The sequence below is a fragment of the Notechis scutatus genome, chromosome 4 (assembly GCF_049901735.1).
Source record: "Notechis scutatus isolate UNSWTSFEM ecotype Mainland chromosome 4, rNotScu1.2, whole genome shotgun sequence".
NCBI lineage: Eukaryota > Metazoa > Chordata > Lepidosauria > Squamata > Elapidae > Notechis > Notechis scutatus.
Window position 1 is genome coordinate 59548235 of NC_142012.1, and position 18643 is coordinate 59566877.

The 18643-nt window shown below is 42.1% G+C and overlaps 1 protein-coding gene across 2 annotated transcripts in view; it reads left to right on the forward strand.

Annotated features, from left to right (window-relative positions):
• KDR (kinase insert domain receptor) overlaps positions 1–18643 on the forward strand; it is an 84807-nt gene that overhangs the window by 26563 nt on the left and 39601 nt on the right. For both annotated transcript variants that reach the window (XM_087963513.1, XM_087963512.1), the window contains exons 4-9: positions 2040–2161; positions 3805–3973; positions 4633–4772; positions 12792–12963; positions 14023–14134; positions 14599–14762. In XM_087963513.1, coding sequence (XP_087819639.1) covers positions 2040–2161; positions 3805–3973; positions 4633–4772; positions 12792–12963; positions 14023–14134; positions 14599–14762 — 879 coding nt within the window. The remainder of the gene's footprint in view (positions 1–2039; positions 2162–3804; positions 3974–4632; positions 4773–12791; positions 12964–14022; positions 14135–14598; positions 14763–18643) is intronic.

Genomic DNA, 18643 nt, shown 5'->3' on the forward strand with positions numbered 1-18643 from the left:
CTTGAATGATGTAGGGTCTTCTGCTTGAGCAGGGGGTTGGACTAGATGACCTACAAGATCCCGTCCAACTCTGATGATGTTCTATTTGTCTCGAATCTTCTTTCAGATTTATTGGATTCCACTAATATGAGAGAAAGCAAAATATAATCTGATGTATTTTTTCAGTGTTTTTCTTTACCCCTTTCCAAACTTCTTTATCCCTTTCCTAAGCCCCAAATATTTCAATTATTCCCAAAGTAGGAAGCTTTTTTCCCCCTGCACATTCTTATGTTTTGGAATATACCTTTTTTTGTTGAAAGGAAGCAATCAGAATTGGCACACTGTGTTCTAAATGAAGTGGAATTATGGATTATTCTTGGCCGCTCTACTTTCACTCTCCCTCCACCCCCCAATTATCCTGAATTCACAAGAAAGTGAATTAAAAGACCCATGGATTTTTTTTTGTTTACATCTGTTACCTTTTAAGGAAAAAGAAACTTTGCTCCAGTTGCTTTTATTTTTCCAATACTCAGCACTACAGGAATGCAGAACAGTCATAGTTTTGCCAGAAACTATGATGGTGCAAAAACGTGTCTAATGTCTGGCATTAGATCTGTAGTCAATTGCCAGGCCATTTGGAATTCTTGCTGGCTTGGTGTTGTATTGCTAAAACAAGTGATGAATGTTTCAATGGAACTAGAGAAGTGCTGGGTAGTATAATAGAAATAGCAAGAGCACTTAGACTTCTAGACTGCTTCTCAGTGCTTCACAGCACTCCCTGAGCGGTTTTCAACATCAGCATTTTGCCCTTGACAATCTGGGTCCTCCTTTTACTGACCTCATAAAGATGGAAGGCTGAGTCAACTTTGAGTCCCATCAGGATCGAATTCAAGATTGTGGGCAGAGTCAGCCTGCAATATTTCATTCTAACCACTAGTTGGCTAGCTGTCAGGATTCCGGCAGTTACTCCAATGAGTCTCAAAGCCAAACTTCCAAAACTTCAAAAGGATGTATTGGGAGTTAATATGTCCGGCACTGCCTGGGTGTAGCCAACTCTGAGGCCCATCATTCATTGTCACCCTTGACTCTGGTTCCCCCCCCCCCCGGATGAATCGTAATTCATATTCTCCAATGGGACACCTCCATAGCCAAGAGTCATCAATCATGCTCTCCAGTTAGAATTTTGCATGGCAGAAACTTCGGTCACCTAGTTACTATCTTTGAAAACATTTATGGAATGCACTTTCAGTTTCCAAGCTGCAGCACTGCTCTTTCAAATCCCATTTCCCCCCTCCCTTTCTGTTGGCAACTCTAAAAAACCATAGAAATATTGTATGAGAGTGGTGGCTAATCTTTTTGGGCTCCTGTGCTAAAAATAAGTGTGCATGCACTCGCATGCCAGCACCCAGAATGCAATGCGCCCCCCACCCCCTTACCTGCACTGTGCCTCACAGCTGATTTTTCAGCTGGTTTGAGGCCTTTTTCGGCCTCACAGAGGCTTGGAAAAAGCCTTTGCAAGGCTTTTCAGGACGAATAATATGCCCGTTTCATCACTTCTGGTATTACAGGAAGTGACGAAACAGACCTATTCGTCCTGAAAAGCCTTGCAGAGTCTTTTTCCAAGCCTCTGGGAGGCCAAAAAAGGCCTCAAACCAGCAAAAAAACAATCAGCTGTGAGGCACGCGCATACGCAGTGAGGTAAGTTTGCCTGTGGCTTGAGTGCCGGCACAAATGGCTCTGCGTACCACTTGTGGCCTGCGTGTCATAGGTTCGCCATCATGGTTGTATGAGTTGACACACTGTGCCACCAGGGCTATAAAACAGTGCACCCTAAAACTACAGCCAGCATTCTTCTGTCACATTTTCTTTCTTGTTTGGCTAATCTGTGGGTTTGGGGGAGCTGCCCCAATTCACAATCCAGCCCCTGATGACTGTTCAGTCTACTATAAATTCAGTTGGGATGGACTCCCAACTCCTAGGATAGACTGCTGCGAATGAATTGCTTTAAATAAGAGATTCGTGCAAGTTCAATGATATTTAGAATGTTCTCTCTTCTTCAGATTACAGATCTCCATTTGTGATGTCAGCCAGTGAGCCTGGAGCTGTATATATAACCGGAAACAAAACTGTAGTGGTTCCATGTCTCGGATCCTCATCAAACCTGAACGTGTCACTCCATTCGGTAAGGCCAATGATCGTAATCCATTTTGCCAGTGATTCTGGCTCTTTTTTATGTTTACGTTGACATCACACATTTCACATTTGAGGCAGAAGGCTGTCAAGGTTCCAACTAACAAACTCCAAACCAATAACCTCCGAGACAGGCATTTTCTCCAAGTCCCATTTTATTTGAGTTGTCGTATTGGCACATCTGGGAAAACCCGAATCTGAGAGTTCCAGCTTTAGAAATTCAAAGATCCAATCCCTGCACCTATCAGTCCATCCCATGGTCCAATCCAATGTCATCCCAACTGGAGACACTCCTCTAGAACAGGGGTCGCCAACCTTTTGGACCTCAGGGACCATCAAACTCAAAATTTTAAATCCTGCAGACCAGAGACCCTGGGAAAATCCCCCCAAAAATCTGCAGGAAAATTCTCCACCCCGTTTTCCTACCAATCGATCATTCTTTATTTGGGATTGCAGGATACCGTCTCCAGCTCTGTTCTCAGGGGGAGAGAGAGGCGGGGAGAGAGAGTGGGGGAGAGAGAGAGAGACAGAGAGACAGACAGACAGACAGACAGACTTTTGGCTTCATGCAAGGAAAGCAGCAGAAGCAGCAGAAGTCTTTCTTTCTCTCCCCCAAACTCCGCCAGAAATGAGTCTTTGCTGGGGCAGCCTCTTGGAGCAGGAGGCCTTGCAGGGTCCCAAAGACTCATTTCTGGTGGAGTTTGGGGGAGACAAAGGAAGACTTTTGCTGCTTTCCTTGCATGCAGCCAAAAGCAGAAGAAGAAAGAAGCAGAAAGAAGCAGCCCGGTGGCCAGGCCAGGTGCATGGGGTGAGTTCCCCACCTCTGCCCTTTCCTCCCTCCCCTCACTACCTTGTGTTGTTTGCAATGCAAGCGATGCAATCCTTGTGTTCCCGTGGGCCATGTGGGCGGCGCAGCCTTGTGTTCCTGCGCAGCCTGGATTAATTGCTTTGGGGGGTGCTTTAGGGGTGACATTTCTCTGCGGACCACCAAAATTTTCTCACAGACCACCAGTGGTCCCTGACCCACGGGTTGGTGACCACTGCTCTAGAAACTCTTCTCCAGGTACAGGGTAATTTGACCTTGACTTCTAAGAAAGAATGTTGTTGAGTCTAATCTTCCAAGGCTCTATGAAATCCTCCTCTCCCAAATTCCCAGGCACTCAATGTGGCAGCCTCGAAGCTCCTAAGTGAAATATGGCTCCCAAGGCTGAGAATAGCTCTGTGTAAAAAAAATGTAAATAGAAAGGAGGAATTAGGTTGTGAAAGATACTTCCATAATTGACTAGATTCATGGCACATAACCTGTAGCCCAATCTTAGATCTCTGCTCCCTCAAAAGTTTTGATGTGACTTTCAAAACCCTCTCCCCCAAATGATGAAGTGTTTGTAAATTTAAATTTGGCGGAACAGAAACGTAATTAAATGGATGGAGAATAATCATTGCAATGTATTTGCATTTAATTGCCTTTCATTTTTAATTACATTTCAAGTTGAAATTCAATTTAGGCTTTACTGATGTCTTACTCCCCTACATGCCATTCAAAGGGGGGCCTTTCAGTTCTTCACCTACCGTAGCTCCTAGACTATTTTAGAGAACACCAGAATTAAAGTTATTGTTGTTTTGTGGTTCATATAGAAATATCCAGAGCAAACATTTCTTCCGGATGGAAAGTCAGTTACATGGGATAATCAGAAAGGTTTCACAATTCCCACTAACATGATCAGTGATGTAGGAATGGTCTTCTGCAAGACTAAGATTGATGGAGAGAGCTATCAATCGATGATGTACGTCGTGGTGGTCTTAGGTAAGCAATGGACTTTGTTTATTTATTTGGGAATAGAATAGAATAAGAATAGAATAGAATAGAATAGAAGGAATGTAGAATAGAATAAGAATAGAATAGAATAGAATAGAATAGAATAGAATAGAATAGAATAGAATAGAATAGAAGGAATGTAGAATAGAATAAGAATAGAATAGAATAGAATAGAATAGAATAGAATAGAATAGAATAGAATAGAATAATAGAATAAAAATAGAATAGAATAGAAGGAATGTAGAATAGAATAAGAATAGAATTAGAATTAGAATTAGAATAGAATAGAAGGAATGTAGAATAGAATAGAATAAGAATAGAATAGAATAGAAGGAATGTAGAATAAGAATAGAATAGAATAGAATAGGCCAAGTATGGTTGGACACACAAGGAATTTGTCTTCGTGCAAATGCTCTCAGTGTACGTAAAAGAAAAGATACATTCATCAAGAGTCAAGAATCATAAGGTACAGCACTTAATAATAGTCATAGGGTACAATAAGCAATCAAATAGAGTGCATACTGTTTATATTGTGGCGCAAAAATTCTGTTTTTTTAAAAATGTTTCTGATACCCCACATCATTTGTTTGTTTCACAATTGTACGTTCGGTGGAGTGTCCTTTCTGATTTTGTCCCCCTCCGTTTAGGATATAAAATCCACGACCTTAGTATGGGCCCTCTGCACCAAGTAGAGCTGGCAGCAGGAGAGAAGCTATCCTTAAATTGCACAGCAAGGACTGAGCTGAATGTGAGAATTGAGTTCCAGTGGGATTTCCCTTCGAAACAGGTAACAGAAGGAGGGAGCTTCCAAATCCAAGAGGGATTTGCTGAGGGCCGTGTCGTGCGGTTGAGCTGGACCACTGAGAGTCAGTTAGGAGCTGGACCAAGATTTGATTCTCTTCTATCTCTCCTCTCTGTTTTATGGTGGTCTCTCATGAATGAAGACACTGAGGTAGTCGTCTTGAAGCCAAATCGGGATGAGAGCCCAGGGCAGGCTCTGACACCCTCTTTTATTAGAAGCAATCTTTGTTAACGTTTGCAATTTTTTGTTAGTGTGTTGTTACAAACTCATTACATCACACAAAATACCATATGAGAATACAAAGCTGTAAAGTTTAAGTTTGCTACAATTCTGGGTAAGAAGTGGCAACATTTCGACCTTGTCCTCGCCTCGTGTTACAAACAACTACCAGAAGGCCCGTTGTCCTTGCACGCGAGCGAGGAAACAGATAGCAATTCCCACATCTCCTCTGTTTTTCTTTTTTTAAAGACAGGGAGTGTTTTAGTTCTAACAGCAGCCTTTGTTAGGCGCGTGTAGGCAAGAGTGCTGTGTATGCTGATGTTATCCATGGCGTTCGTGACTTCTTCGTCCATCACAAACATCTTGTCCTCGTCTGGGTCATCACAGGTTGGCTCTCCCATTTCATCTTCGGATGGCAGTGGTTCATATGTGTTAGTTATTTGTTGATTCCAGAGAGCCATTACCTGTGCAGTGGCTTTTTTCTCAGCCAAAAGGGATAAACTGTTAGAAATAGTGCGTACAAAGATAGGTAATACACAAGGCAATATAATACATCCTGCAGCAATCATACCAATAAGCGCTACAATAGCTTGCAAATCAGGTAATTTTGGGAACCAAGATCCAAACATGTCTCTAAAATCAGGACCATTCCATGTTTGTACAGGTACATGTGCAATCTTGATCATTCTATCAGTAATTTGTTGAATAACTTTTCCACTATCATCTATTTCAATACAACAATTACTAAGATTAAATTTTCCACACACTCTTCCTTCTTTGGCAAGAAGATAATCTAACGCCAAACGATTTTGCATGATATATGTTCTAGACAATGCACTTTCTTTAGCTAATGTTTTCAAAGCAAGAGCAGTTTCATTGGTTATAATTTCTAATACAGCTTGCAACCTTATAATTCTATTGAGCATATATATGTGGGGGTATGGTACCCCCTTGTTTCAGGTAAGTGAGTGTACAAGCAAATAGGATTACATTTGTCAGTGGTACATGAAGTAGAGCTTGATTTAACAGTGATATTAATATTTTGAGGGCCTCTTACTTGAGCAGAGTCAATAGGTGGGGTGTATCAGTAGTTGTAAACAGTGGTGGCCCCCACGTTAGTCCCGGACACCTTTTGGAATAGATATTTCCTTTCCTGTAGATAAGATCTTTGCCAGCTGTGTGAGCCGCAGGTGACTCCTGCAGTGTCGTTAGGACCTTGGCCTTTGTTGATGGCAAAACAAGCATCAAAACACACAGAAGTGTTGGTAACCCCGAGTGACATTATGGGCAATGTACCCATTTTTTGCTTGACTGGTTGAGAACATTGAGGCAAGGTCAGAGATGGATCCTCCTTTGTAGGCATAGACATACAGTGAGGCGGTGATGGGCCCCACAGCCTTTGGTTCGTAGCATTGGATACCTTGTTTGGTGTAGCATCGTGCATATTGGGTGTTGTTATGCAAACAAGGGGAGACTGTCATGGAGTTGCATTCAGGCTTCAAAGTATGATAGATCAGGGTGGACTGGGTCTTCGTTCGCTGCGAGTAGTTTTGATGCAGGCATCGCAGGAGGATGGGGTGGCTGTCGTATTGGCAGGAACGATGTGGAAACCCAGGAAGCAAATGATGAATGCAGTGGGCAGCTTCATGATGCTGATGTAGACAAGGCTGGTTTGGGTAGAAAAGGCCTTACGTGTCGTCCAGGACCCAGATGGTGTTGTTGTTGTCAGCGTACCCTCATCCCCAGGTTATAAGTTCAGCAGGACCTTTCCACTGAGGATCTGGAAGCTGATACCGTTGGTCTGGGTTCAGGATGAGGCGAGGAAGCGAAATGACGTGATGCTGCTGTGCATGGGGGGATCCGGACTCATTGAGGAAGTTAAGAGTAAACAAGCAAACATTCAATGCATTCTGGAGTCCTGGCAACCCTGTGACATTTTTAAATTTGAATTTAAACTGTCTGGCCAAGGCTTTTTTGTTTTGATGAAAATAACTATGACTGTCCCAGGGTGTTTGTTGTGAAAGAATCATGCAAGAGATGGCGCTGTCTGCGGTTGCAGCTGCCGCATCAGCCATATCATTGCCTTCCTGGAGAATTCCTGGGAAGGGTTGGTGGCTGCAAATGTGTGCTACAAAGAGCGGGTGCTGGTGCTGTGCAACAAGGTGTTGCAATGTAACAAAAAGAGAGAGAAGATTTTTAGAGACAGAGACTGAAGTGAAGGATAGGCAGTAGTTGAAAACATTTTATGCGTATGGAGTTAGTACTTGATGAAATCAATCTGTGTTCTCTGGAAAGGCCAGCCCATCAGGGGTCGCCCTCCCATTTCTTTTTCCTTGCTACTTTCTTGTTTACTTTCAAACATACTTTGCATTCACAGAAACCACCTTCACTCCTTCTCAGTTTCCCAACTCATCTTTCTCTTTTCCTCAGATTTCCAATCCTAACAACTCACATTTCTGCGCAGACCATGAAGGAAGGGAGGGAGCCCTTTTATGACCTCCCCTGCTCCTATCATGACTGCAAATCCTGATTTCCTCTTTCCTTCTTCAACCCTGCTTGACCCATCCACCTACTTGCAACAAACAATCATGGTCCTCAGTTCCCACGATTCTGCAAGCCTTTAGATAGTCCGAGAGGAAGCCCCACCTCGGGAAGATAGAGGCTGCAGAATCCTCTTTCAATCCTCATTTGCATTTTCAACAACCAGTTTTAACAGACTAAGAGATTTTTAGGAGTGTTGAGGAAGATGTATCCATTCTAAGATAAGGAGGTTGCTAGTGTGCTGAGACTTTTGGGTTAATACAGCAGTAGGTAAGGAGGGGGTGTATTGAGCAAGATTAAGGAAATAGGAGCATTGTTGTGACATCGGTTGACCCACCTTTTCTGCATAATGTGCTATATGTCCTGGGTGATTTTTAATTGATGATCTGTAATGGTAATTTTATCTCCTGGAGTGGTTCCTCCTTTAACACCTCAAACAGGGGCTGAGCATGTGTGTAGTGATGCCAAAATAGGGACGGGTCAATTAATAGCCCCTAAATATTGTTGTAATTGTACGAGGATGTCTACACAATGGCATCACGTGTGGATGGACTGAAACTTGTATATCAAAATTTAAAAAAGAAAAGCAAGAAGGAAAGGTGTCCTAGGCACTCTTTTCCAATATTTTACAAGGAGAAGCAAGGGAGAAAGGAAGAGATGAGAGGCCTTAAGCAAAAGTTCTCCAGAGATAATAGACAAATTCCACTGAAAAAAGGATTTCAGAAAGGCACACAAGACCGCACTTCTACACCTGCATCCAGAAATAACCATAGAAAACTGGAAACAACATGCAATTCAAAATGTGACAAAACACTCAGTATAATCTAGTGAAACCTTTGCCAAGAAAAGGAGTACTGTAATGAAACAATGACTTAAGACATGGGATGTGTGGGGGAACAATCCCGGAAAGCATAAGTGTTCCCACAAAGGCATGATATCTAACCGAAAGGGTAAAATGTTCAAGACATAAATGATTGTCAACATCAATGATTAGACTATGTTATCCCAGCGAAACCTTTTGTGAAATGAAAGATCTGAAGTAGGAGAAGGGGGAACACTGCAATGAAATAATGATCTATAATATGTGATGTGGTTTAACTGAAAAGCAATGCACCAAATGTTCAAGACACAAATGAACATCAACACTAATGAATAACAATACTGCACAATTTCAGAATGCACCAGATAGAATCCCAGTGCAAATTATGTGTTCTATATTAAGTATTACAAATATAGGGGAAAGAGTTAAAGGCATCACACTCCATTCAGTGCACAGGAGAAGTTTTTCTTCAAAGAAGAAAGATAAATGGATAGCTGGAAATAGAACAAAGAATAACAAACTATGATTCGAATTGAGAGGAGATTAACAAAATAAAACCGAGAAAATTCAAAAGAGAGGAGAAGCTATGTAGAAAATTGAAAATGCCAATAAGATGCCAATGGTATGCAAAATGCCAATGGTATGCAAAATGCCAATGGTATGCAAAATGAACACGAATCTGAATCTGTGTCTGTACCAAGAGTTTTGACCTGGGACTAAGCAACTTTCAGAAAGAGATTTTTATGCTTTTATGTTTTGTGTTTCTGTGTATCCATGTTCTGCATGTCTTTAAAAATTAACAAAGTTTGTTAAAAAAAAGAGAGAGGCTGAGAGTTTTGAGGAAGGATAGAGCAGATCGGGAACCACAGAGATTCCTTTGAGAAGGGCATGAGGGTGAGATTGTAGAGCAGCTTTATCGGAGAAGAAGGAGGCAGAAGGAGGAAGCTGTGTGCTGACAGAGATGGGGGAAAGGATATGAACACATCTTCTGTCATTGATAATTCATACACAGTGGATGGTATGGGCAGCCTTGGGAGAGGGGCTAGCTGCCGGCCCCTCTACTGTCAAGCATCTCTGCTGGCGGAGGGCTTTGCTGCCCCCGCCGGGCTTGACATTGTGATTTAAAATGACCAGGCTTCCCACAATTGTAACAATTACCAGATGGTTTTTACCTCTGGTGATAGCTGCAGCCATCATTTCGGAAGTGTCTAAAGAGGCTTTACTGAGGGGTTTTTCAAGAGAGCCCCTCTTTTAAAAAGGAAAAAAATTCGTTTGGTTGATTCTCTTAGTTCCTCAATGTGCAATTTCTGGTCCCGAGAGAATCCTCCACCCATACTCACGAGGGATCCACGGCGATCGCCTGCGATCGAATCAGGGATGAGGTATACCAAGGCTATGCCAGCCGATGAGTATGGATGGTCCAAAGCGTACCACCTCGCAGATGATCACGTCGGGGTCACCAGTTATGGTGGTCTCTCATGAATGAAGACACTGAGGTAGTCGTCTTGAAGCCAAATCGGGATGAGAGCCCAGGGCAGGCTCTGACACCCTCTTTTATTAGAAGCAATCTTTGTTAACGTTTGCAATTTTTGTTAGTGTGTTGTTACAAACTCATTACATCACACAAAATACCATATGAGAATACAAAGCTGTAAAGTTTAAGTTTGCTACAATTCTGGGTAAGAAGTGGCAACATTTCGACCTTGTCCCTCGCCTCGTGTTACAAACAACTACCAGAAGGCCGTTGTCCTTGCACGCGCTGAGGAAACAGATAGCAATTCCCACATGTTTCCTGGAGACAACTGGTATACACAAAACTTATATGATGCCAGTGAGAAAGAAGAAGAGAGAAAACAAAAAATGGAAGAGGTTTTGAGAGTCCTGAGATGGAAGGGCTAAGCAAGGAAAATAAATCTGGGGTGTGGTTGCCTGTGGAACATTGGGAAGCTCGTTCTTGTTATGTAGCTATTTTTTATTAAAGTTTTTTTTTTTAAAAAAAGAAGATTAAAAACTAATGCAAATCCCTATACAGGGGTCTTCAAACTTGACAGCTTTAAGACTTGTGGACTTCAACTCCCAGAATTCCTCCTGCAGTCATGTCAGCTCAGGAATTCTGGGAGTTGAAGTCCACAAGTCTTAAACTGGCCAAGTTTGAAGACCCTTGCCCTATTAAGAAAGAAAAAGAATGAAAAAGCTGAAAGTTCAAGAAAGAAAAAAAAGTAAAAGAAAGGTAGAAAAGAACGATACAGTGAAGCAACTTCCAATCTTGATGGAAGTTACAAGGCCAATTATAATTTTACCTCCTATTCTATGGGTACAAGTTAACTCTCTCTTCTTTCTTTATTCTACCGTGACAAATAATCAAAACTATAAATCATACATTTATTTTTTTGTGTTCTGTTTTACCCAAGAATGTCCATTAGAGGTTGGAGGGCATGTTCAAAGGGCAAGTTGATTGGACTCCTCTTAACCTCTATAGCACCACTGAGTTGCAGGCAAAAAAGCATTAACCCCTGCATAGAGTTCCTGCTTGGTGCAACTTTGGTGCAATGACAAAGAAAGGAAATTCATAGGTCAGAACCACATGAGCAATTGCTAAATGGCTCATTCCAATCTGGTGCCATTTTTTATTTTTTATTTATTTTTATTATGCTTTTTCACATTGACATATCTCATTCTCATCTTTAACAACACTATGGCACTGTTGTTACATATACAAATCTCCATACATTTATATTCAATTAGATACATTTATATAATTTTTCTTATCTGTACTATTCTTATTCCTACTATTCAACCATTCATACCAATTATCCCAGACCGTGTAGTACTCCGACTCTTCTTTCCCTTTTAGCTCTAGAGTGAGTTTATCCATCTCAACGCATTCTAATATCTTTTGGATTATTAATTCCTCCAGCGGTTTATTATCTTGCTTCCAACATTGTGCGAATGCAATCCTTGCCGCTGTCATTATGTGTAGTATCATGTATTTGGTCTTTTTACTACATTTCCCCTTAATTATTCCTAAAAAGAACAGTTTAGGTTTGAACTTTATTTGCCACTTCATTATTTCTTGCAACCAACTCCATATTTTTTGGCTTTGGCGCATAGCCACCACATGTGGAAGAAAAATACCCTGGCTCTATTTACATTTCCAACATCTTGGATTCATATTGGGATACATCTTTGCCAATCTCATTGGTGCCATTTTTAACAGGAGTAATGTTCATCTTGAGCCACAGCAGCGCAGTGGTTAGAATGCAGTACTGCAGGCTACTTCTGTTGCCTGCCGGCTGCCTGCAATTTGGCACTTCAAATCTCACCAGGCTCAAGGTTGAGTCAGCTTTCCATCCTTCTGAAGTTAATAAAACGAGGACCCAGATTGCTGTGGGCTATAGGCTGACTCTGTAAACCGCTTAGAGAGGGCTGTAAAAGCACTGTGAAGTGGTATAGTAAATCTAAGTGCTATTGCTATTGCTGTCTACTCCAGTGTTTACATCAGCTGAGTCTGTCCCAGGAATCAGAAACTTAATGCTGATAAATGTATAATCCCTGTTTTCTTCCTTCTGGTCTAATTATCAATTTTAACCATTAGGCAGGGAGATCTTTAGGTTTGTGGGTCAAAGCCTGCAAGATTTTGGACACAGCATTGTGAATGAGTCTTGCCCTTTTGTGCATACATGTACAAAAGGTTGGATCTTTGATTGTGTTCTGACCCAGCCTTAGCAGAACCAAGAAACAGACTCCTTGTCCCGAAAACCCCCTCTTTATTTAGTTACGGTGAATTCATGGCATTCACACACAGAAAAGTCCCAGCAATAATCCTTCCAAGGGTTAATTACAAGAACAGACCTTATCAGTCCTTGGATAGTTGCCAGGTCGAGAGCTTCCAGTCGGGCAAACCTGTAAATTAAATACCTGGCAAGGAATCTCTGTGAGGCACGAACTCTGATAAGCAAATCTTTCAAAAGAAATATGAATTAATTGTCTCCTACAACCACCACTCCTCTTTTGCTTCTATTTATTCCCCAGGGAGGGGCCATTGAACGTCCATGTGTGCCTTTCTTCCTGAATTGGCCCCTGTTCCTTAGTTGTTCTCCTGTCCTGACAGCTCTGTGCATACGCGCATCTGGAACAGGCTCCAACTGTTCTTCTTCCCCACTTATCTCCAACTCCGAAGGCAGCTGATGAATGCCAGACGGCTCTGGCCCTTTCTCTGCTTCCTATGCACAGCATCCATCAGAGCCTTTCCCAGACTCCAGGACTAGCCTAAGTTGCTCTCCAACCTCCTCATCGTCTGAGTGTGCCACCAGCTCCACTGGCAGCTGGCGGGCCATGACAGATTGTAATGCTATCTCCTGAACCAGCCCAGTCTACAGCTGAAAGGATAATGCTGAGTAAAATGCCTTTGAACTCTATTGCAGAAAATGAATGCTATGTTCAAGGAAGGGATGACAGCCTTGGGCAGTGAAATGAAGAAGTTTGTGAGCACCCTCACTATCGAACACGTGACTTTAAGCGATGGGGGTCTGTACAGTTGTACAGCCACCAGCAGCCAGATGGCAAGAAAACACAAAATTAATGTCATTGTTCACGGTAAGCCTTAATTCATGGTGGGCTTGGACTTTATGGTTCTAAACTGAGAGCTCCTGGGAGAAACCATGAAATGAATTGTCCTCAAAATCAAGGCAAACAGCTTGAGTCCAAGGTCTGTTCATCTTCAGGATGAATCCTATAAGCCAGTGATTTCTCAATCCGTGGCCCGTGGCCGCCCTGGGAGTCCGTGGCCTCCCTGTCATCACAGGGAGTCCACAAAGTCTTGAAAAAAATGTTATGGTTTAAATCTTGAATTAGATTTTGGGAGGGGCTGCTGGGGGGGGGAGGTTCGCAAGGGTTCGGGAGAGCCCCGGCTAAGATTCTGTGCAGTTCAGAGAACCCCCAAATCCCACTCCTTGCTGGCCCCGCCCACCCCACCCCTTCTCTCCCAGAAGTCCCCACGCAGTCCATTTTGGATTCAGGTAAGTGCAGGGTGCACACAGAGGCTTGGAGAGGGTGAAAATCGGGCCTCCTGGAAGTTCGGGAAGGCTGGAAACGGGCCCGTTTCTAGCTTCCAGAGAGCCTCTGGAGCCCGGGGAGGGCGAAAACGCCCCTCTGTTGTGGCGCAGGAGGCCGATTAGGCCACGCCCATAGCCACTCAGCAACCAGGCAGTTAACATTTTTGAAGCCCATCCCTGGAGGGGACATGTCACTCACTCACCACTAGGATGACCTTGATTGACAGCCTTTGTGTGTGGTGGATGGGTTCGGACTTATGCTGGTTAAACTGCTGGGTCTTAGTTTAGCAAGAAACATGGCTTATTCCTTATTGCTACTGTGGCTTGTTCCATAAACTATGTCTTGGCGGGATATTTGAGTCCTTCCATGTTGGTCAATTCAGTGGTGTTTTTTGTTTTTTTTTACTATAGGATGAGTGAAAATAAATAAATAAAAGTTGATTGCTTTGAGTAGTTAAAAGTCTGATTTTGGTTTCTAAAGTCAATAAGCAATTTGACAACTGCATTTCTTACTAAGGGTAACAGTATCCATTATAGTATTAATATTACAAACTGTACTGTCCATTGTTTTAAATGATTATCTTATTAAATTTTTTGATAGAAAAGCCTTTTCTCTTTTTGGGCAAAATGCCACTTGTGGTGGAGACAATTCTCAGAGAACCAGCTAAAGTGCCTGTATTATTCAAAGCGTATCCCCTCCCAGAGGCAAAATGGTAAGAACCTGAGCAAATCTTATTCTTCTTTTGCTTCTCTCCCTTTCTGTATACATTTTACAATGTCCAATCACATAGAAACACTGAAGTTCTAAAAGAAAATGTTGGGTTTCTGATTTCTTTGTGAACAGCGGAAGAAAGCATAACCCAAAATAAAGGGTTATGCTTTTGTTATTATGGTGATGTTACTTGCTAAAAGTATATGCTTAGTGATTAACTGCTTCCATTTTCTTTTGGATTTTTCTTTTCAAACAAATGAAAATCCCTATTTAGCACTGAACACTGAGAATTGCAGACAGATAAACTTTTCTCGCAACTCTGTCCTAATCTTAGGACTATTTTGCAGGCAAAATTAGATTCTCTTGCTGCAGTGTACTGAAAATGTAGGAAGTAGAAGGTGGTTCGATTGTTTTCTCTGTTTGCTTCTTCATCTTTCAAGCCACGGGATCAACTGTGTTTTGCAGGTATAAAAACGGAGAAGCCATTGTTGCAAATCGTACGGTGAAACTTGGTTACTCTTTAATTATTACTGAAATGAGTGAAAAAGATGCTGGGAATTACACCGTTGTGCTGACCAATCCCATTAACCAGCAGTGTGAGAAACACACATTTCATCTGGTGGTAAACGGTAAGATCTTGTTCCACTTTTTTTAAAAAAACTACATTGCTGCCAATTGCTAATAAACTGGAGGGAAAGTGGCATCGCATTCTCTATTAAGATTAGAGAGATTGTTCCTAAAGCATCATGTGCCAAGAAGAGTTACATTTGTAGGAGCCTACTTATCAAAAAGGTAAAGCACATTTAAGAGATATACAGGTGAGACCATTTCTAGAATGTGCAAGTTAACAATCCCACCACCTTCCTCTCCTAATCTATTGCAACTCCATTCCCAGCTCACATTTTCCATTTTGATCCCCTTTCAGGGTTATGTGAATGTTGGTTCTATTTGCTTTTCATTCCACTTTAGACAGTCTAGTCCAGTGGTCGCCAACCAGCGGGCTGGGGAAGTCCATGAGAAAATTTTGGTGGTCTGCAGAGAAATGTCACCCGCAAAGCATCCCCCACAAAGCAATTAATCCAGGCTGCGCGGGAACACAAGGCTTGTGTCGTTTACATTGCAAACAACACAAGGTAGTGAGGGGAGGGGGGAAAGGGCCTAGGGGGGGGGGGAACTTGCCCCACGCGGCCCACACCCCTGGCCTGGCCACCGGGCTGCTTCTTTCTCTGCACACAAGGAAAGCAGCAGAAGTCTTTCTTTCTCTTCCCCCAAACTCCACCAGAAATGAGTCTTTGGGACCCTGCAAGGCTCCAAGAGGCTGCGCCAGCAAAGACTCATTTCTGGCGGAGTTTGGGGGAGAGAAAGAAAGACTTCTGCTGCTTCTGGTGCTGTCCTTGCATGAAGCCAAAAGTCTCTCTCCCCCCCCCCTCCAAAATGGAGCTGGACACCTATCCTGCGATCCCAAATAAAGTGTGATTGATTGGTAGGAAAATGGGGTGGAGAATTTTCCTGCAGACTTTTTTTGGAATTTTCCCAGGGTCTCTTGGTCTGCTGGATTTAAAATTGTGAGTTTGGTGGTCCCTGAGGTCCAAAAGGTTGGTGACCCCTGTTCTAGTCTATTTACTTTTCACTCACTTACTCTAAACTTTGATTGGCTACAACATTGGATCAGCCTTCCAATAGCTGGTCACTGTCCTATACAATAGTTAAGTGCAAGGGGCTGTTATGTTCTGAATTGGGGAAAGGCTTTCTCCCCCCCGCCCCCATTGATCTAACTATGACCCAGTAGCCAGCTAGTGTGAGCCAGCTAAATATGAGCCAGCAGTGTACAGTGGCAGCCAAAAAAGACAATGCAATCCTAAATTGCATTAACAGAGGAATACAATCAAGATCAAGGGAGGTACTAATACCAGTCTAATAAAGCCTTAGTAAGACCACACCTAGAGTAGTGCATTCAGTTTTGGCCCCCACACTATTAAAAAGATGTCGAGACTCTAGAAAGAGGGCAGAGAAGAGCAACCAGGATGATTAGGGGATTGAAGACTGAAACATACGAAGAACGGTTTCAGGAACTGGGCATGGCTAGTCTAGGGAAGAGAAGGACCAGGGGAGACATGAGAGCAGTGTTCTAGTATTTGAGGGTCTGCCACAGAGAGGAAGGGGTGAAGCTGTTTCCCAAGGTACCTGAAGGCCAGACAAGGAATAATGGATGGAAACTGAACAAGGAGAGATTCAACTTGGAAATAAGGAGAAACTTTCTGTCAGTGAGAACAATCAACCCATGGAACAGAAGTTGCCTTCGGAAGTTGTGGGAGCTTCATCCCTGGAGGCTTTCAAGAAAAGACTGGGCTGCCACCTGTCAGAAATGGTGCAGGGTCTGTTTGGGCGGTGGAGTTGGACTAGATGATCTACAAAGTCCCTGTTAATCTGTAGTGAGGTCTGCCTTCCCTGCATGGGAAGGTCAAGAAGAAGGGGAATGATCAGTATAGGTTGTAGTGACCTTAATCTGAATTAAATACAAATAGCTAAACCACTGCAATCTAGGCTTGAGTTTAAATTGACTTCATGAACAACAGCCCTGGAACAGTAGAGAAGAGTAGCAGCTTGGGCTGAAGTACAGAAGAGCCCTTAGTCTGGTAGACAAGTGTCAAAAAACCCTGTGCCCATAGACACAGGTTGGAAAACCCCCCAAAAGTCTGCAGCCATCTTAAATAAAGCAATTTTTTGTAAACTTTTACAAGTTTGTAAAATGTAGTTCTGACACAAGAGGATTAATGTCTGATAATATTTTGAGACTTTGAGAAGTCAAGAGAACTTGATGGTTTCACTCAAGGCTTCATGTGGGATGATCAAGGCTGGTCATCCACATTTTTTTTTGTTCCTCTTTCTCTGATGGTATCACCCAAAATAGCCATCATAACCTTTGGGGTCCTTAGATGTCATCAAAAAATCAAAAACATCCCCATCATCAAAAACGTCATCAAAAAAGCACAACAAAGAATGTTCTTTCTGCGCCAACTCAGGAAGCTCAAACTGCCAAGGAGCTGCTGATCCGGTTCTACAGAGGAATGATTGAGTCTGTCCTCTGCACCTCTATAACTGTCTGGTTTGGTTCTGCAACCCAACAGGACAGACACAGACTTCAGAGGATAATTAGGACTGCAGAAAAAACAATTACTACCAACCTGCCTTCAATCAAGGACCTGGATACTGCACGAGTCAAAAAGAGAGCTGTGAAAATATCTACAGACCCCTCACATCCCAGACATAAATTGTTTCAACTTCTACCCTCAAAATGACGCTTATAGGGCACTGTACAACTAGACACAAAGACAGTTTTTCCCCACATGCCATCACTCCGCTAAACAAATAATTCCCACAACACCGTCAAATTAACTACTAAGACTATACTACTATTCTTCTTCTCATCCTTACTAGTACCTATCTCTTCCCACTTACGACTATAACCGTGTTGCTTGTATCTTTAAAACTTATATGGTTTTTATTGTTTCTTAGTATGATTTGATTGCTTATTAGTATCCTATGTCTATCAGTAAGTGTTTTATCTTATGATTCTTGATGAATATATATCATTTTTTCTTTATGTATATGGAGAGCATATTCCACCAAAGACAAATTCCTTGTGTGTCCAACCACACTTGGCCAGTAAAGAATTCTATTCTATTCTAATTTCTGTTCTATTCTATTCTATTCTATTCTATTCTGTTCTATTCTATTCTATTCTATTCTATTCTATTCTATTCTATTCTATTCTATTCTATAAAAAACAAAGGTGGTTTTTGACTGATCATATAAAGATTGCCTTCCATTGACTTAAAATGCCATGACAACTAAGGTGGGATGTTTTCTCTTTTTCAGCCCTCTTTGATAGAACCTGGATTTTTACAATTGTAAACAAGCAGCGAAAACAATATAGGTTGATGTATGGAGGGTCCGATGTATTTGCTTTGTTTGACTTCAGTAACCTCTTCTGTTTATTTATATTTGGAAATGGAGAGGAAAGAGACAGGCTTTTGAAAATCCAGTTTTGTTACATAAAGAATGTTGTTTTTAATGTGCTGTATATTTTGGTTTGGGCTTTGTGTCCTGGTCTTTTCCTGTCCTCATGCTTCTTCTTACTCCTGGACCACATTGTTTACTTCCCATTACCTCGCCCATCCTGTCATCTTGAGCTTCACCCTTTGCATGCCTTCTTCCTTTGCATCCTCAGAAAACTTCCTTGCTTTTGCTTAAAATCTATATCTATATCTATATCTATATCTATATCTATATCTATATCTATCTATCTATCTATCTATCTATCTATCTATCTATCTATCTATCTAAAGTTTTCGCGGGTACTTACATGTATGGTATTCAGCTTTGTTTGGGTATTTTCCCACGTCATTATAGCTGTGCTTTTAAAGTTGTAGCAACGTTTTGGCAGAATCTCATCTGCCATCATCAGGCTTCTGTATTGTGTTCATCTGTGAGTCAGACTTTCACAGCC